Raw genomic sequence first — 21,659 nt, 5'->3', positions numbered from 1 at the left:
ACCTGCCAGTGCCTACTCAGGGCGCATAACAATTCCGCTGAGCCTGTTCTATTTGACATTGTGAATGTGTCATGTTCATAGGGATGGCTCCTTTCGGATCAGCCTGATGCAGCACTCGCAGACTTCAGTAGAGCCTCACATCCACCTAAAAAAAAATCGTCATGCAAGCACTTCTGCTAACAGTGAAGTATTTTCAGCTGCTCATCTTTGCTGTAGCTGTAAGAGAAGATGTGACTGCTGTAGTTGGCCGTCAGCATTAGCCAACCGCTAAAACTGTCCTTATATCCTACAAACATAGCATTTGGACACACTTTTATATGTCAGATTTACCACAGAAGCTGTCATATTTCCATTATTTCTGCATATCTCACCTTGAATTCATTTACCTACTAATGCACAGTGTTATAACTTAATAAAACTTATTGCTTAAAATAAAAAAGATTACCTAATTCACTCCAAAATATTACAGCTCCACTGACACTTAATTGGAAAACGACCAGCCTGTGTGGTTTCTTGCTTTGGAAGAGTTGCTGCTTTCCACTAATATTGATTGAAATGTACTGGGGCAGAGGATGGGTTTATTTTTACACTTAAAGCCATTTCCTCTTGATAATTTCTTTATTAATGCACACTTAAAGCTTATTGTGGACTTTGATATCACTAGAGTAACTCAATAAACCTCATTTCATTGCAGGAAAATGACTAAGCAGATTAAGAGGAATCATGCATCATAAACAAACCTTGAACAGTTTTTATACGAAAAAAAAAAAAGAAAAAAACAGGCAGAAAGTGTACTTTATCTCTTAAGTCTGTTAATCTGTGGCTCCTCTGTGAACTTTAGCCTAAAACTCAAAATCTCAGTTTTTCCCCTTGAAAAATAACAAGGTACAGAGTTATCATGAGAAAGTTATCTAAAGTAATGCTTCAGCTGAACATGCCCTCTACTTGAGTTTATTGCTGTATTTAAAAACTTGTCCGAACACCTTTGACCTCAAACTTCATGTAAGGTTTTTTTTTTTTTAAATGCAGCGTTCACCTCTATGTTGTACTAACAGATTCAAAAGCTCAGAACTTGTTCAGTAATTAAGGTTTTATCAAATATGCAATAACAGATGAATCCAGTGTTTTTCAACCGTGGGGTCGGGACCCCACGTGGGGTTCCCTGGAATTCAAATGGGTAATTGATAAAAATAAAAACGTACTAATAAAAAAAATATATGGTGAGTTGAGAGAGACAATCACAATACATAAAAGACATGACAAACTGAAGCTGAAACTGAAGCACTGTGGTTCTGTTTATCTGTCAAATGTTCACTGTGGTCAGTGTCAGATGCTGCAGCTCTTTCATAATTCATAGTTTGAGTCATTGTTTGTTCAGTATTAATTGTCAGCCTTGTAAATCCAAGCTGGACTGACTGTACATATCCTGACCAAGGAAAATAAAATTCTCACTTTGTGCAGTAATCTACACCTGGCTTTACTGCCTCCGTCCATAGTAATATACATTATATAGAAAATACAAACATCATAATACAGAAGAATGTGGAAAGTGCAGTGACTTCAGCTGTCGATCCACAGCAAGCATGAAATAAGGTTTGTTTTTGGCTGGCCTTAGCGGTGCATTCAAGGGCAATCGTAAAAATGAAATTTGTTGACTTCCAGAGCTGTACATGCAGGGCAAGCGTGGGGGAAATCTATATCGTTTATATCGTTGCTTTTTCGATATTAATATCTTGAATGTTCATATCTAGATATAGATACGATAATGATATATCTTTCAGGCCTAGTTTCCAGTCATACTCTGGTCCCCACTCTACCTGGAAACATGGAGACTAAAGTTGGGAGAAAGCAGCAGAGTCCTGTCTGGGATTTATTTGAATACGATGGAGAAGAAGAGAAAAGATATTAAAAAAAAATTAAATTAATACTAAAACTAAGCATTTAGAAAATAACAAAAACTAATAAAAACTAGCAAACCTGCTCTAAAAACGAATTAAAACTAACTGAATTAGAGAAAAAAAAGTAAAACTAAATAAAACTAAACTATAATGAAAAATCCAAAACTATTAGAACCTTGTCTAGTACAGGCGTGAGTGATATTACCGTAATGACCCAATAAAGCCTATAAATCACAATGTCCCAGGTTTCAGAAACTGTTGGAATTTTTCCAGTTGCACAAACAGTGAAACAGTTCCAGCCATCCAAACTGCATATGCGCGGGGTGTGTCATCGATGACACATCAGGTTTTAAAGAGTTAACTGCACTAAAAAACAGACTTCAGTATCTCTCGACTTTTATATACTTTGCACTTTTACACTCTCTACACATCACTTTTGATGTTACAACTGAATTGCAGGAGGTCAGACAGAGAGGGAGAAAGGACAGGGGGGGTCAGTTATTGATCTGGACTAAACCCCAAACCGGGGTGAAACTGGCAGTGGAATATTTCTTAGATGATCTGGCTCACAGGTCTGGTTCCAAATTGTAGAAAAGCCAGCACAGATTCATTTAGCTGTCACAACTTTATCTGATAACTGACAGCAGCTTCCATGCAGACACTCTGTGGTGTGATTTTATAACCTGGGTAAAGTATTTTCTCTGTCTTTGTGGAAGTCTGATGTCAGAAGTTGATATAAAGTGGTTGTTGTGTACCGTTAACTGTTAGTCTGTTAATTCAGTGTGCTGCAGGTGCCTCTATTGGACAGTGATGGAGAAGTTGTTGTTCTATGGAAAATGTTTGGTAACACTTTATATGAAGGCCTAGTTTATAATGCATTAAGTGCACATTCATAAGACATTATAATGCATTTATAATGCGTTATAAAAGTCATTACAACAGTTTATGATCATGTACAACAACTTATACCAAGGTTAATAAAGTATTATAAGTGTAGGCATAATGTATTATAAATGCAGCTTTCATAATGTTTTATACATCCATACCAAAGCAGTGTGAAGGAATTTATTTTTTTAGGTGGGGAACTTTTGTTAGGTTTTGTCACTGGTCCCTATACCCATCTATTTTAGGGATTTCATATTTAATAAAAAAAAAAAAAGTACGTGTTTGAATTAACAAAGATTTAGAGCTGCCACATTGTTTTTTATTTATGTATAAAGCAACATGTAACACTTCTATTTACTGTCTCTGTTCTTTTAATGTTTTGTTTTTGCAAAATAAAGAGTTATTAAGAACACTTGGATGTATAATTTTTGACTTACACTTTACTTAGAACCAGCAGATACTGCTCATAAGTCATCATACTTATGTTATATCATACAATTGATAATGTGTTACGTAACCCAGGACTTGAGATTCTTCCTACAAACACTGTTGTCACTTTGGTATGGAGGTATAAAACATTATGAAAGCTGAATTTATAATACATTATGCCTACACTTACAATACTTTATTAATCTTGGTATAAGTTGTTTTACATGATCATAAACTGTTGTGACGACTTTTATAATGCATTATGAATGCATTATAATGTCTTATGAATGTGCGCTTAATGCATTATAAACTAGACCTTCAAGTAAAGCGTTACCAAATGTTTTTATTAGGGCACATTGTCATACAGTTACACATTTACTGCATATATATTGCGTGCAGGATTTTTACATCCATACAGATAAATGTGCACTTAGGTCATAATGCACTCTTATTGTTTTCTTTGAACATATAACAATAAATGAAGAACAGATATAAATATGAGATACAAAACACAAATGAGTAAAAAAAAAAAAATGCCTTAAAATAAAAACAAGGCTAAATAAAAATAAATATCCCTCCCACCCATCCCTCTACCCACCCTAACCCTCCCCTAACCCTCTATTCACTGCTTTGTTAGAGTAAAGGTGAAAAGTTCATTTCTGCTAAGAGGTGAGAGATATTGAATGAGAGGTGATCAAGTTTTTTCAAAGAATGTGAGTTTATCCATAAGAGTATGAGAAGTTGTTGTTACTGTACAACACTTACTGTATATATTCTTATAAAACTCTGAGTTGAGCACAGTTGTGTGTATTTGCTTTTTTACTGTCTCAATGAGTAGGACAGGGGTGTCAAACTCATTTTAGTTCAGGGGCCACATTCACCCCAGTATGATCTCAAGTGGGCCGGACTAGTAAAATAACACCAGTGAATAAAGTAAAATTACATTATGATAATGTTTACATCCACGATGTTTCCTTAAAAATCTGAATAACATGAACAACTTGAAATGTCTTAAGAAAAACAAGTGCAATTTTAACAATATTTTGCCTCAGTTTATCAGTTTATCATTTACACATGTGCATTACAACTTACACTACAATTACATAAAATATTTAGTATCAGGCAGAATATTGGTAAAATTGTATGTATATCTCTTAAGACATTTCAGGTTGTTCATATTTGTTCAGGTTATTCACATTTTTGCAGAAGGATAGTTTATGAATGTAAACATTTTCATGTAATTTTACTTTTTTAGGTTAGGTCAGTTTATTTCAGACACAGACATAATACTAAACATATGAAACAAAAATAAAAGTAATAACTAGAAGCACTCGGAGAGCGCAGACCTCCGCCAAGGCTGATCAGTGGCCCCCCCGTGGGCCCCCCCACCCCCGATCACCACCAAAATTTAATCATTTCTTCCGTATCCCATTTCCAACAAACCCTGAAAATTTCATCCAAATCTGTCCATAACTTTTTGAGTTATGTTGCACACTAACGGACAGACAAACAAACAAACAAACAAACAAACAGACAGACAAACAAACAAACCCTGGCAAAAACATAACCTCCTTGGTGGAGGTAATAATAATAATAAACAACACACAAATAAAAAAAATCAAACAATAGAAAAATAATAATAATGATAAACAATACACAAAAAAATCAAATAATAGAAAACAAATTTTGGTGTTTTTTTTCACTAAAACAAAGATAAAATCTGCAGTTTTCAGTACTTATAGGTTATTGTGAAGATAATATTATACTGGTTTGACCCAGTTGAGATTTAATTGTTCTGTGTGTGGAACCTGAATTAAAATGATTTTTACACCATGTCTTCAGTGTAATTCATCCCACGGGCCACATTGGACCCTTTGGCGGGCCGGATTTGGCCCCCGTGCTGCATGTTTGACACCTGTGGAGTAGGTTAACTGTAACGGGTAATTTACCACGTCTGTAGTTTTTCATCTAAATGTTTTTTTTATGCTTTTTAAACTTAAAGCAACAATCCCAAACATATCCATCGCGTTCTCTTTGGCAGTCCCTATTGGTGATACATGGTTGTTGCAGGTTTATTGCTCCTCAAAGAGCAGTATGGTGTCATTGTTTTACAAATTAAACCTTTCAAATATTTGTGATATTAACACACTTCTGACCTGCACATTTGTTTTTAGAGCGCTGTATGACTCTGACCATCCTTCATATATCAAGCATTATTTTCTTTTCAACTCCCAGATTCATCGATATCCTACCAGGCAGTCTGCAATTCTGCATTTACCTGTATGTAAAACATCTTGTAATCAGTCATCAGTTAGATTTCATGGTGCTAAATTATAGAACACTCATCTAGATGTTTTAGATACCTCTACATCAGTATTTATTTATAGCAGTGTTTTTGAAACTGCGGGGTGGGCCCCCTGTGTGTGTGTGTGTGTGTGTGGGGGGGGGGGGCACGGGATCACTCCTGGATGTTTTGTTTTTGTTTTCTTTTTTTCAGGTTGCAACATGTAGCAGGTGGAACTAGCGTTTTAGCACTGGACTCATTTTAGGGACATAAAACAAACAAAGCTACTGTCATGGTGATCTGTCACTAGACTAGACAAAGAGTTTAAGTTTGGAGAATGGACAAGGACTGGTCTGGAAAAAAAAAAAATGCAATGTTTGTGTTTTTGCAGAGTTTGTACAGTTTGCAATTTAATGTTCTGGCAAGTGCAATGTAAACGGGCTCATTACAGCCACTGATATTGTTAAAATGTTCGTCTTTGTTATCAAAATTTGTTCGTTGTTCCAAAAAAAAGTAACTTTATTGTCGTAGCTGTAAGATAATTGCGCATTTCCTATTTTATTTGGAAAAATATTGTTTCAGGGAGCAGTCTTGTTGTGTTTATTTGTATTGTTCACACAAAAATCTAAGTTACTTTTAATTTGTGTAACAAATAATTGAAGGAAAAGCTAAAAGTATTGTTACAGTATTGATATTTCTTTCAATAAAAGTTAGAATTGCACCACTGTTACAATTTTGTTGGGGTTTAGGGGGGGCTTAGAGATTTTTCATCCTCCAAAGGGGGGCCTGACTGAAAAAGATTGAGAACCACTGAGTTATAAGAACATTTTAAAACATAAATTGATGACAGAACATTTGATTTGACTCACTCAACCCAAAGTGAGCTGGTAAATTATGTCAGATATGTTTTGTTAACTGTAAAATTATTTTTATTTCATTCTTAGTTCATTCTTTAGTTTTTATGGGCATGGTGTTTTATAAGCCTTTTTGGTTTCTACCTCTCCCATGCACGTTGTTATTATTTTTTGGTCTTTACATGTATTTTGGTAGGGTTTTTTTTTTTTTTTGTTAATATTTTAAATCGATATTGTATTAAACTCGCCCTGTGATGAACTGGCAACTTGTCCAGGGTGTACCCCGCTTTCGCCCCTATGTAGCTGGGATAGGCTCCAAGCGACCCCCGTGACCCTAGTGAGGATCAAGCGGGTTCAGAAAATGAATGAATGAATGTATTAAGCTCATTTTAGTTCAGGGGCCACATTCACCCCATTATGATCTCAGGTGGGCCAGACCAGTAAAGGAATAACAGTGAAAAAAGAAAAATGACATTATGATGTTTACATCCACAATATTTCTGTAAAAATCTGAATAACATGAATAACTTGAAATGTCTTAAGAAAAACAAGTGGAATTTTAACAATATTCTGCCTCATTCTTATCATTTACACATGTGCATTACAACTTACATTACAATAATACACAAAACATTTAACAACAACAAGCAGAATATTGGTAAAATGGCATTTTCTTCTCTTAAGGCATTTCAGGTTGTTCGTATTTGTTCAGGTTATTCTCATTTTTTGTAAAAGGACAGTTTGTTAATAGAAACATTTTCGTGTCATTTTACTTTTTTACGCTAAAACAAAGATGAACTCTGCAGCATTACTTATAGGTTATTATGATAGTAATTTTACTGGTCTGACCCAGTTGAGATTTAATTGTTCTGTATGTGAAACCTGAATTAAAATGATTTTTACACCATTGATTGTTAATATCTTCAGTGTAATTCATCCCGTGGACCGGATTGGACCCTCTAGCAAGCCAGATTTGGCCCCCAGGCCACATGTTTGACACCTGTGTATTAAACTATTATGTGCTAAATAAATACATTTAGCCATCACATCACACATCGAAATTGCTTAGCACCTACCCTTTTGTGATGTCATCCAGCATCATCAGTCCACTATCCTGTGGCCACGCCCCCATAGTGATTACAGTGATTCCCGTACAGTTAGATTTTATCTGTGATGGCTTGTTCACTTTGTCAGCACTAAAAGGGTTTAGTTTTAGCTCACTTCAAATCCAGCGTGTATAATTTAGTTGTATGAACATATACAGTGGGCGATGGTTAATGATGCTGATCCATCATCCTGATCAATGCCTCAGGTGATAAACAGAGCAGTCCTTCCACAGCTTGGTGTCTGTAGATACTGCAAGACAGTATCTCTTTAGCATTCTCGCCCACATCTGCAGCAGCACCTTAACAGAGGACAGAGTTATCCTTACATTCAGGATTAGTTTCTGTTGGTGAGAGGTGGCTATACCTACTTCATAGAGAAGCAGAATAACACAATCCTGCAGCTTGAAATAGGCTGTATTCAGGTAAAACCATAAGTGTGAAAAAGAGTTAACAAAGTAAAGAAAGCTTCACGAGTTTCTTTCTTTCTTTCTTTCTTTTTCTTTAATTTTTATGTATCGGCTAAAATTTGCTTAGAGGTCTTATTTCTGTCTTTGTGCATAAGAAATCAATCTAAGTGAATCCCCAAAGGAACTTTGTGTTGGTAAATGCAAGTTATGCAAATTTACAGGATTTCAGTTCTGTTGCAACATGTTGATGGTCATATGAACTATGTTTTCAGCTCAAAAATGTCCAATTTCATCACAATTAATGCTATATTTTCATGTCACAAATGGCCAAGTTATATTTGAACTGAATTTACCTGAAAAACAAATATTCTATTCTTTTAGATTCCCCAATTTTTCTTACAAGATTATATACTACATATCACATGTTTTATTTTTACAGGTTGCAATATGGAGTATGGTGCTGATCCATCCTGCTTATGTTACGCCAATACATACATTAAGAATGTCACACCTCACTTTTTAAATGAACATTTTTCTAATAATAATCATTTTTATAAAGAAATAACAATTCTATATTGTTATTTACTCTTTAGTATGATGATAAACTATACAATAAATAATTCTGATCCTAGTTTTTGCACAGGGATCATTTGTGGAAACGGTGACATGACTGCCGAGCATCAGTATGATGGGATCTGTAACAACCATGTCACATCCGTCCACTGCCACATTTTGTGTTTTTGTGTCAGCTGTTATTGTTTTAGATCCACAGTACTAACATTTATGAATAAGAGGAGAATTAGCAATAGTAAGTATATAAGTTTATTACTAATAAAGTACTGGTACTGACCAGATCATCATGGGTAATGTCACGTCCGTCCACCAGCAAAAGTTTTCACATACACGTGCTATTCCAAATACAATATTTCTGAAAATATAGCTTCCACTGTCAAATAATATCAGTAGTCTGTGCACAAATGTATTAGCATTATTTCAACACAGTTCTATGCATTTCTTACAACTCTTTTTTTTTTTTTGCAAAAATGGCCACTCATTTGACCCCTTAAGTAAATTTTAGCTGGTATATGTATGCATGTATATATTTATTTATTTATTTATTTATTTATTTATTTTTAATGAATATAGTTGAATATATTGCATGCACTATTGTAATGTATGCTTCTTCTCTCAGACTGAAGCCACAGTTGCAGACTATTCGCAGTCATTAAATGTGTGGCTGCATGAGATGTGTCTTATTTCTAAGCTTTCTTTAGAACACCTGTCTAAGAGTTTGACAGGTAACACCACCTCACTCTAACTCCTCACATGTCACTTGTTTTCTCTGAAGGCAGAAAAACGTGAAATTATCCCTGTAAACCAAAAACTGTGGATATGCAAATTATGTCACTGTTTCTCTTTCTACTGTGTTTATGACTAATTGTTGTGTTTCTGTATACAGTCAAATAGAATATAGTGGGGTGCACATTATTTATACACAGGAAAGTCCTCACAGACACCCTGTAATAAAAGTGCAATATAATATAATATAATATAATTGTTGTTGCACCTTGATCAAAACAGAAACATTTCAACACTTCTTTTCCAACTTTATTGAAAATATTTAAGTATACAGTGCAAAAAACTTGAAAAAACAACAAGATGTAAAAAGGGAAAAGGCATTTGAACATGTAAGTTTAAGAAAATAATGAAAGATACAAAGCATAATATACAAATAATAGTATAGAAAAGTAAATAAATAAATAAAAATAACAGATCTAACAAATATAAATAAATAAATACAACAGAGAGTTCAGTCAATATTAAATAATTGTTTATGAATAGCCAGGGTGTTAGAGCTTTTTGTATTATGGATAAATTCTAAAGATTTAATATAATTTTCAAATTCCAATAGGAAGATTTTAAAATTTGGGTGTGTTTTAGTGTATTTATTTTTATGTATATGAAATTTTCCAAATAAGATGAACAAATTTACAACAAATTCTAAATTGTGAATATCACGTTTAAAATATGTAATTACATTTTGGGATGTTATAGTTATCTTATTATTACTTTTAGATATGATATATTTTTCAATTTTGGACCAGAAATTAAAAGAATGTTCACATAACAAGAATAAGTGTAGAGTATTTTCAGAGTAAGAATGACAAAAGTTACATATTTCTTCCACATCAGAGAATCGAGACAAAATAACATTGGAGAGATATACGTTATGCAAAATTATGGGATGTAAAATTCTAATTTTGTTTGTAATACAGTATTTATATGGTAATGTCCGTGCTTTTGACCACTCAATTTTAGAGAAGGTTGAATTCCATAATGCTTGACCTTTGGGGAAAATTTTCCTCTTTTCATGCAATATATTTCATATATGCTTGTTATTACAGCTCGAGCTAAAAATATTAACCCTTTCATGCATAGTGGTCACTACAGTGGACAGCTGTTCAAAGGTGTTCTCTTGTATAATCATTGATTTTGTTGTTTTAGTTCCATATCATCTAATGCAATAAACACTTATGCATCATCCCATACACTGACATTCATACCATTACTGTAACTTTGTGGTTCTAGATAATCCTGATCTACAGTAATATGTCTGAGTGTAAAAAAAAAAAAAAAAAAAAAAAAAAAAAAGCTAATTGTTATTAACATGTAATTAACAGATTTTTTTTTTTTTGCTTTTTTTTTTTGTTTTGCATATTATTTCAATGAAGTAAGTACTAGTACTAGTATTAGAGTATGTTAAAATGTGAGAGAACATCAAAATAGCAGCATTGAAATGTTTTTATTTAATCGTTTTCATACAGTATATCAGTAAATGCACGTTTCTATGCCTTTAAAATTAAACACATGGTGCCCAGCTGAGTGGACAATTTTGTAACTCCATGAAAAATAGGTTGATACAAAAATTCCATCACATTGTTGTTGTTTTTTTCATGCCTAAAGAGGAATAAAAACACTCAGGAAAATTGTTTTTATTAAGGTTCTCATAATTCATGCATGAAAGGGTTAATGCCATTAATCAATAAACAAGGTTTATTTGTCTGTGATGTTTGATAACTAAGATGACTTTTCATAAGTAAGAAAATACCATTAGGGATTGCTTTGAATACATAGTTGTATTCTTTATTTGGAATTGGAAACATTTCACCACTTCAGTTGTCGTTGGTTTCCATGGTGACGATGGCTGTACGTCCTAACGCAGAGACACACTGCGCATGCTCGCACACAGAAAGCACGTTTGTTTCCCTGTCGGAAGCTTAATGACTGAGCAGTCAGTGCAGTTAAAGTTGCCGAAAGTATACCGAGTCATTCCAGACCGGGCTTAAACTGGGCACAAACGTGGAGAATCAAAGGGTGAGATTTTTGCTCAGACGTCTTTAAAGCTGGTTATTGTTACGTTGACTGCTACTCTCACAGCCGCCGCTATCGTTAGCTGTTAAGCTAGTTAGCTTTAGCCTCTCAATGTAACTTCCCTGTGCTTGTTTTAACGGAGTTTTGTGTCAGATTCCACCGAAAAAAAAAAAAAAAACTAACATGATGTGGGCACATGTAGCTGCAATTATAGCTAGGAATTCATTATACCACCCACAAAGCTCAACGTTTAGTATATGTATGCGTTGCTCGGTTGTTTTGATAATAAAGCATAGTCTGTAATACACTAGTGATAAAGTGGTAAACATTTGAGCTCTATTTTAATGTGTACAAAAGAGAATTACCTGCAGAGGTTTTTATTTACACGCATTTTAGCTTGTTTTAGCATGTTGTGTTTCATGTTGGCGATAAGAGCCGATTTACTATAATTACAATACAGACACTGAAAATAGTTTCAGTTTGTAAATTATTTTTGTTGGGCAATTTTATTATTTTTATATTATTTTAACATGTCTTTTGAATACATAGGAAATTTGCAATCATGTATGGTGAGAATGTGTGGAAATAAAAAAGAAAGTAAAAATCTGTGATAATTATCTGATGCCAGCTAAATACGAGGGACAACTGAAAAGTTTTGAGCCTAACATGGAAAGGATTAAGGTATGAAGACCAAATTTGGTCCATGAAATCTTTCACATATCTTAATTCTATCCACTAAATTTCTCGGTAATAGCAATCTTTTTTCCTGAACAGGTCCCTGAACTTTCTGTGTCAAGTGTTTCCTGAAAAATGGACAAACTTGAGTATGGGGCTGATTTGTGACTATGGATGAGACTTTGGTCCATCACTATCAGCCTGAGACCAACGAGCAGTCTAAACAATGGAAACATCCCGTGTCACCAACCCCAAAGAAGGCAAAGTTCGTATGCGTTCTTGATGACAGCCCCATACTTAAGTTTGTCCATTTTTCAGGAAACACTTGATACAGAAAGTTCAGGGACCTGTAAAACAGGGAAAAAGATTGCTATGACCAAGAAATTTAGTGGATAGGATTAAGATATGTAAAAGATTTCATGGACCAAATTTGGTCTTCATATCTTAATCCTTTCCGTGTTAGGCTCAAAACTTTTCAGTCGCCCCTCGTATTCACCTGACAGAGACAGTAGTGATTTGAGAGAAAATGTGACGCTTGATCAAACTAAAATGAATCACAAAAGCAAATCACGTCCTAATCCTACAATGAAAGTCTTGTTTTCATTGTCTGTAAAATTAATCATCTTTTCAAGTAGAGCTGCTTGATTTGGTGAAAAAAATGCTGTGAGTCAATCAAAATGTTCTTAGCAAATTACTGAGCAGGTTGATATGTGCATTCTTTAGCTAAAACATAGAAACTTCCACTAGTATTAAAATACATAACAATAATCTGGTCTCTTTTTTTGTGTACCTTTCTGCTTTCTGATCTTTAAACTGCAGCATAACTGCACAGGCTGACATTACAATTTTATTTAATTTCTTCAAATTGTGCAGCTCTAATTGTCTCCTTGTTTTCTTCCCCCAGATCACAGAATGTCTACTCCTGAACCAATCATCAAATCAAAACAAACAGAGAAAGATGTCAATGGAATTTCAACGCAGGTTGTCTGCACAGAGTTTAGCAATTACATTTTCATAGTTATCACTCAGTTCGGCAAAATCGGCACTTTAATATCTGTCTCGCCTGACTCCAGAGCCAATGATATCACTACCCCAACATTTGCCACCAAAGTCCTGCTTGGAAAAGATGAGGTATGTTTGAAAGTGTCCTACTATATTGGGGTGGTGTAGACTTGTTCAAGACATCAAACAGTCATGGGAACTTGTTTCAGTCTGTGAAGTGATAGGTAAGATGTAACTGCCCAAGTACTTGGTTGTAAAATAGTGTAGCACAGGAAGGTTGAGCTATTAAAATTTACACAAGGAAATGGCTTGGTTTTTTTTTTCAGTCTACTGATAAGGTACTAGCCTTGTCTTGTGCAAGTTCTGTATCATACTCTATATGATTGTCTCAAAGCAAAGCATACTCACACACTAAATGAACAACTGAGGCCAAAAACTGCTATTTAATCTAATTAAGCATCATATCAACACTGTAAGTCTTTTTCAATTTTATTGTTAGTTTACTAGATTACACAGTAAGATAACCTGCCTCCGCCAAACCAGCAATTTTATTAAAAAAGAACCAAATTATTTTTATGAGATGTGCAGACACTGCTTACTTCGGAAGAACTTCACAAAAATATATTACTTTACTGCTTAGAGGAGCGTGAAATGCACTCCAGCCAATAAAGCTGCATAGAAGTACATCGAAGTTTTAATTATTTACAATATATGCAATAGCACAAACTAAATATAAAGCAAAGGGGGAGTGGTGACGTTTCACAGAGTGTATTTTCTTCTTGTATAAGAGTATTACATACATGCTTGGCTACACTGTCTGCTTCATAAACTGTACTATCAACCATGACGGATGCTATTGAACCAGCACTGTCGGTACCAGCCTTCATTCTTCAAACTGCTATTCTTCCTCATAGCATCTTATTTTTCATCTTATAATTTTATACAACAAATAGCTCTTGCTGACTGACCTATTTTTCTCTGCCACTTTGGTTGTACTGATAACCTTAGTCAATTTACATATCCTCCTGAGACCCAGTAAGTAAATGTTTTCGCCATTTTACATTAAATAATTGCCTTAATTGGAAACAGCATGATCCATTAGTTTTTTTCAGATGCATTTAAAAAAAATAAAAAATTAAATTTAAAATAAATGTCGTTTTCAGTGGCCTTTTTTTTTTTTTTTTCTTTTTAAGTAAATCTGTGAAACTTGTCCACTACGTAGGACAAAAATGCATTGCTGGGTCTTAGGAGGATATGAGGAGTAAACCCAATTTGAAAAAAATGCTGCGGTTTAACATGACTGACTTGTCTTTCTGTTTGCAGCCTCTGACACACGTCTGCGCAAAAAACCTGGCATCGTTTGTGTCGCAAGAAGCTGGTAACAGGCCGGTTTTATTGGGGCTGGCACTCAAGGATTCCTCCATAGACGCAATAAAAAGCATTAAAGAGATCATCAGAAGCTGTCAGGTCTGGTAAAAAGTCACTGAGGACTAATAAATAAACTAGAGTTGATGGCTGACTGCATGGTAAAACTGTCCTCCTTGAAGCCATGACATCACTGTTTTCTACTGCGTTGCTGTATGATAAAGGAACTTTTCTAAATGCTAATCTGTACTCAAGATGTGTTTGCAGGAAAAGTTTTGCTGTAAGCCTAATTTCATGTACAACAATGCTTTTGTTTTGTAAAAAAAAAAAAAAAAAAAAAGATAAAATCCAAAAAAACAAGCTCATAGGTTTTTTTTTTTATTTTACTTGTAATATTCCTCAAAAAACTGAAAAATTTTGCTATTTTTTGTGTGAACATGATATGTAATACTTGCAAAAAAACATTTAAAAATTAGTCTGAGCCCCACTGACACTTGAACTATTTACAAATTTTAATCATTTTTTGTCCTTACAATGCCCTAAATTGTGTTTGACCAGATTCACTTTCCTTTAAATAGGTCAGCATGAAACTTTCTTGTTTTCTGAGACAAATTTAACTCATCTTACTCCCAGTGAAGGATAGATGGGGCTTAGCACTGGATAAACATTTAAGCACCATCAGTATTCCCATCAAACTGGAAAAATGGGCCAGACTGTCTTATTTGTCCTTTTCCTAGCATTTACAGTGCCTTGTAGAAGCAATGTATTCTGTACATGTACTGCAGGTTTTGTAGCTGCTCAGAGGAAAAAAAAAAGCTGCATTTTTGGTCAATATCAGTGTCAGGGTCAGTATATATTTGAGTACTTTTAATTTTTTCCATTTTTATCTTCTTACACATGTACTTCAGTTAAATAATGTTCCGAGGCCATCATAACTGACGTCTGTCAAATATACTGTACATTATTATTTCAGATCCATCTGTAATCCATGTGACCCTTTTGATGTACGTTTAGAACTTTATTGTTTTGTAACGCAATAAATCAGTGCATCTATCCTATAATGTGGGATTTTCATTTGGAATCTTTTAGGTTTAACATTTATGAGTTTGATAAGATAGTCAGTAATGGTTCTACTTTGTAAAGGTTTGTGTTTCAATGGAACAACACAGATATTCAATGAAGTAATATTGTATTGTAGGCTTTAATAAATTCTCTACATCTAAAAATGTAGTAAGTGAATGAAATGTCTTGTGTTTAATGCACATAGAATTTGTTCATTTTTTTTAGGTTCTTGGGAGACTTGCAGTTGTCCAGGTAATATTTTAGTCTCTCTTTAAAAGTTCTTATCACACTTTTTGTGTACTACAGTCTATCACATTGCCAACAGTCGGGAAATGTGTTAACGACGTGTTTAACAGAAATATTTAATACAAACACTAAGGGGATGAAGAGGGTTGAAAAAAAAAAATAAAAAAAATAAGTAAGAAATGATATCAATGTCTGTGAATTAGTCTGGTAATTTTATTAAAGGTATATTTAATGAGGAATATTGACATTTCATTGTTTGGAACGTTAACTAATTTAAAAGTAAAATTCATAGCCTACTCATTATGCTTATGCTTAATTATAGACATGAAAAACTGCCCTCAGGTAAGATTTGATTCTTTCTTTTAGAGGTTGATGAGTATGTTTTTTTTACTACACTTGGTATATACTATAATCTGTTGTCTCGCTAATATACATAAAGACAGCTTGTGCCGCTGTCTTTACTATTATCAAAGATTTTTTTTTTTTGCAGTGAGTGAAAAGCCTTTTGGAATTTCACACCCAAAAAGTAAGTGAGAAATGATATCAGTGTCTGTAAATTAGCAGTAATCTAATTTTAAAGTCGTATTACATGAAGACTTTTGAGATTTCCTAGTTTAAAATATAATATAGTGTAAAAGTAAAACCCAAGTCCTTCTCCTTACATTTATATGTAGTTCTAGATGTGGAAAAACTGCCTCATGTAAGGTTTTGAACAAGTATATTTCTTATTACACTGTAGTCTGTTGTCTTTTTTTTTTTTTTTAATTGAAGAATGCATTTATTATTCTACAGTAGAACATACAAAAAATATGAATATAACAAGAATATACATAACATCAGACATTCCAAGACACAATAGTCATAAACTAAAGGTACAGTTAGAAAAGGAAAGAAAAATGATATTACAATATGGAGTGGCAGACCAATTTATTCAAGGTAATTGTAGTAAAACTGAAGAGCTGATAATTTTTTTTTTTCATTTAAAATGTTTTAGAGACTCAAAACAGATTTTCAGTTCTATTAAAAGTAATTGAAATGATGGGAATGCTTTGGATATCTTAGCTTTATGAATATGAAATTTACCCAGATGAATTAAGAGGTTGACTATGTTAGAAATGTAGCCAAAAATAATAATTTTCTCATCAGACTGATACTTAAGTGTAGTTATGATAAAAAGAAAATTTTCCAGATTTTTCCAAAAAATGATACAAAACTGACATTTATAAAAAAAAAAACAACATAAGTGGATGATACTTTCACTATCACTTTTACAAAAGGTGCAACTGTCATCATTGTTTGAAAATCTGGAAGTGTACCTATTTGTTGGATAAATGTGTCCCAGAAGAATGAATAGTTTTTGGGTTTTTTTTTTTTTCAACTTTATCAATCAAAATCTGGTCATATATTCAAACGAATTCCATAGAAAAAGACGTGTTTTTTTTTTCCAGACTGAGCAACAACATTAACCCTCTGGTATCCCATCCAGTAAGGCCCTAACTGAGCACCAAGTGTGCCTTTTTGGCACACTTGTAGAATAATGTAAAAAAAAAAAAATGTTCATACAGTTTGTTTTTAATTCTTTTACACTTTTTTCTATTTCATCAACTTGAGCTGTAAAGAAAAAACTAAATACTCAATAATTGTCACATTTTTTAACCTTTTAAATGCCATGTTTGTAATGTAAACAGACCTTTTTTTTGGATGCAAAAAACAAAAAATAATTTTTTTTCAATATACTACGTAAAAAGTGCATCACATATTATTTGATTTTTGCAGCCTGGCATATGTCAATAACTAACTCCAACACTGGTTAATTCGCATTATTATTTTTGGCGCTAGGTCAAATGTACAAAAATACTAGCATCTGTCACCAAGTGTGGCAAAAAGGCACACCTATAAATCAAACTATTGAATATTATATATTGATTTATTTTTCTGCTCTAATTTGATTTTATTTTTGTAAATCAAGGTCAGCCCTAATCATACATATCAAATGGAAGAAATAGAGCGTTTTAGGCACACTTGGGAGACAGATGCTAGTCTTGTAATTTTCTTTTGTTTACAATGTGCAAATTTTAGTTGGTGGCCAGAATTTTAACCATCATGCAAAAATGAACAACTTTTGAATTTAAACCTTATTTAAATTGTGAAAAATAATATGAAGTTTTTTAACACAAAGTGCAAAGTGTGCCTAAAAGGTGCACCCGGATACTGGGTATATATACATATATATATATATATATATATATATATATATATATATATATATATATATATATATATACACACACACACTACCAGTCAAAAGTTTGGACTCAGCTTCGCATTTAAATGGCATCAGATGGACCACAGATGGCCAACAAGCGCTCAGCATCACTGGGAACTCCTTCAAGACTTTTGAAAAACATTTCAGGTGACTACCTCATGAAGCGCATCGAGAGAATGCCAAGAATGTGCAAAGCAGTAATAAAAGCAAAATGTAGCTATTTTGAAGAATAAAACATTCTTTGAGTTATGTCACACTTTTTTTTTAACTACATAATTCCATTTGTGTTCATTCATAATTTTGATGCCTTCAGTGAGAATCTACAATGGAAATAGTCATGAAAATAAAGACAAACCAGGTGAGTCCAAACTTTTGACACACACACACACACACACACACACATATATATATATATATATATATATATATATATATATATATATATACATACACACACACACACACATATATATATATGTATAAGAAGAAAAAAGAGAATCAAATAAAATAAAGTCAGAGGTCTACTCAGGTATCAGTACACTCAAATTTTCATAAACAATCAAGGCTTGTTTGTTTTTTACATATTTCAGTGTTTTTTTTAAGTTTGTTATTTCATTTATGTAAATTAAGAACAGTGGGTGGATTTTCCTAAATCTAAATCTGTGTATAAATTGTGTAGCAATAATAATTAAAGTGTTGCACATAATTTCTCGTTTTTTCTTTTTCATTATAACTCCGAATTTAATGTCTTTATACTCCAGTTTGGGCACCTGAGTGTCCTTCTCAGATGTCCAGTCTTGTAATGCTGTCCAAAATATCCTGGTGTATGAGCAAAAAATGGTCAAAAAATAAATGTTCTAAAGATTCCGTTTCAAATCCACAGCAAACACAGTTCAGCAGAATGAACAGGTTCTGTGTTCTGTTGTCCTGCCAACATATGGGCGACGTAATGACGACACACGCTGACGCAGCCACGTGACCAATCCACCTGTTGCCCAACCTGTCTGTGTGTGTGCGCGCGCGCGTCTTCTCCCTCGGTGCTTAAAGGATAGACGCAAATCTTCGTTGTTTACACAAAAAACTTCGCCTCTTCTCTGGGTTTTAAAGGACAACGCCTCGGATTACAGTAGGATTTACACGTTTGTTGTTAGGCTACAGGTGTTTTTTTTTTGGTGACTTTTGTTTTAATTATTGAACGAGTGCGCGGACTTCGACCTCTGTTCAGGACCTACATCAAACAAGGAAGTATTTTCAGTCTGTTGAAGCCTTTGGCTGATGAAGCCTTTCAGACCTTTGTAAATGGCACTGAATGCTCTTTACTGTCTGTTTCCAACCGAGGAAGGACTTTATTCTCAATGTTGAGCCTTTAACGTTGGCTTGTTTGTGAACAGTTCCACTTTATCTGGATAAAGCTGCTTCCTCCCTCCCTCCTTACAGTCAAGGTGAGCTAAAAAAGGAACAAATACGTTATCATTAGATCAGCTTTTGTGCTACATCCTTCCAGTCAGGATCCTGGTGTTTTGTTTTTTTTGTTGTTTTTTTTTTTGTTTGTCATTATTAGATAGATAGATAGATAGATAGATAGATAGATAGATAGATAGATACTTTATTCATCCCATAGGGAAATTTACAGGTTCCAGGAGTATCCACAAACTTAAAAACAACAGTAGCAAAACACAATAGTAAGAACACAACCGTAAAAAGAAAAAAAACTTTAACTTTCCACAAGGAGACTGTTGTGCTTAGAGTCAGTGCAATGAATGAGTCTGTGCAAAGGATAAAGTGCAATGTTATAGAAGGTTCATCCTTATGTAGAGCAGACAGGAAGTGTTGTATACCTTGTGGCCTCTCACTCTGACTTGTATTGTTTTATGGCTTTTTCAGATGAACGTGTCATTCCAAGACATGGATCCAGCAGCTGAGAATAATTCTGTCGTTCACTTGGCTGCACCAATTCTCCCAGACAAGTCATCCATCTCCAATATGACCATCATCGTGACAGGCAACGGGTCAATCAGAGAAGACCAGATTTTTCTAAACACACTGGCTGCTCAGGCCCTCTCTGGGATCTTTGTGTGGTCTGCTTTGCTCATAACATGCCATCAGGTTAGTGTTTGTCATAACAAAAAAAAATAAAATAAAACTCAAGACACTCTAAACCAGGGGTGTCAAACTCATTTTCTTTCAGGGGCCGCATTCAGCTAAATTTAATTTCCAGTGGGCCGGACCAGTAAAAAAATAACATAATATATAAATAATGACAACTCCAAATTTTTGTCTTTGTTTTAGGGTGAAGAAAAAAAACCATTAAATCATGAAAATACTTACTTTTATAAACTATCCAAACCAATCACAAGTGTTTGCTCCTGGAGGATTCTGTTGGGTCTCTGTCAGCTTGATTTGATTCTGATTTGACTTGATAAAGCACTTTGTGACTCTGTGAAAAGTGCTCTATAAATAAAATTTACTTACTTACTTATTTACTTACTAAACAAAAAAGATGTGAATAACCTGAAAAAAAATTTAATTTCTTGAGAAAAATAAGTGCAGTTTTAACAATATTCTGCCTCAACTTATCATTTCTACATGTGCATTATGGATCAGATTGACAAAGACACTAAACACTGAGTAACAGGCAGAAAATAGTTAAAATTGTGTTTAATTTTCTTTAGACATTTCAGGTTGTTCATATTTGTTCAGGTTATTCACATTTTATTGTTACAGGATAGTTTGTAAATGTAAATATTTTCATAATTTAATGTTATTTTTTGCACTAAAACAAATAAACAAATTTGAAGTTGTTAATTCAAGATTTTTTGCTTAATTCAAGATTTTTTGCTAAATGTAATATTTAGTTTTTTGATACTTAATTGAATATTTTTTTTCCTTAATCCAGCATTTTTTCCTTAATTCAAGCTATTTATTTATTTATTTTTTTTTTTTGCTTAATCCAATTCAAGACTGGAATTTTTGACTTTGCAAAAACATCCCAAGGGCCGGACAAATCTAGCCAGCCAAAGGGTCCAGTCTGGTCCCTGGGAGGAATTTGTGAAATGCAAAAATTATACTGAAGATATTAATCCTTTTAGTTCAGGTTCCACATTCAGACCAATTCAATCTCAAGTGGATCAGATCAGTAAAATACTATAATAATAATAACCCATAAATACTCACAACTCCAAATATTTCTCTTTGTAAATGTAAAAATTTTCATGTCATTTTACTGTATTTACACGAAAACAAACTAATATTTTGCAAAAACACGAATAAACTCAACAAATATAAACATTTTGAAATGTCTGAAGTGTAATTTTCACAATATTCTGCCTGTTAATAAATGTTTTATGTATTTGCTGATCCGCTGTGATCTGTAAGTTGTAATTTACACGTTTAAAATGATAAACTGAGACATAATATTGTTAAAATTGCACTTAGTTTTCTTTAGAAATTTCAGTTTGTTCATGTTATTCACATTGTTTTGAAGGATAGTTGGTAGATGTAGTCATTTTCATCACATAATTTACTTTTTTTTCCTCTGAAACATCGAACAAAAGTTTGGAGTTGAGATTATTTCTATATTATTATGTTACTATTTTACTGGTCCGGCCCACTTCAGATCAAATTTGGCTTCATGTGGCCCCTGAACGAAAATGAGTTTGACACCCCTGCTCTAAACTACAAAAAATGCTTTTCGTGCAGTTTTCCTATACACATATCTTTTTTTCTTTTTCCTGTTTGGTGTCCTATATATACTTGTGTACTCTCTAATAATATTAATAACACTACATGTCCATATCTTGCGTAGCAG

The 21,659-nt window shown here is 33.6% G+C and overlaps 2 protein-coding genes across 2 annotated transcripts in view; both read left to right on the top strand.

Moving 5' to 3' along the window:
* The first annotated feature begins 11,102 nt into the window (after positions 1–11,102).
* psmg3 (proteasome (prosome, macropain) assembly chaperone 3) lies at positions 11,103–15,335 on the top strand. Its single transcript, XM_030142328.1, has 3 exons — positions 11,103–11,238; positions 12,815–13,041; positions 14,236–15,335. The coding sequence occupies exons 2-3, from the start codon at positions 12,823–12,825 to the stop codon at positions 14,386–14,388; spliced, it is 372 nt and encodes a 123-aa protein (XP_029998188.1). The 5' UTR covers positions 11,103–11,238; positions 12,815–12,822; the 3' UTR covers positions 14,389–15,335.
* A 3,509-nt stretch (positions 15,336–18,844) lies between these two features.
* tmem184a (transmembrane protein 184a) overlaps positions 18,845–21,659 on the top strand; it is a 47,313-nt gene continuing 44,498 nt past the window's right edge. The window contains exons 1-2 of the mRNA XM_030140757.1: positions 18,845–19,293; positions 19,736–19,957. Of these exons, the coding sequence (XP_029996617.1) occupies positions 19,736–19,957 (222 nt within the window). The 5' untranslated portion in view covers positions 18,845–19,293. The remainder of the gene's footprint in view (positions 19,294–19,735; positions 19,958–21,659) is intronic.

Source organism: Sphaeramia orbicularis, chromosome 8 (genome assembly GCF_902148855.1).
Source record: "Sphaeramia orbicularis chromosome 8, fSphaOr1.1, whole genome shotgun sequence".
Lineage (NCBI taxonomy): Eukaryota > Metazoa > Chordata > Actinopteri > Kurtiformes > Apogonidae > Sphaeramia > Sphaeramia orbicularis.
This window is presented reverse-complemented; position numbering and strand designations above follow the sequence as displayed.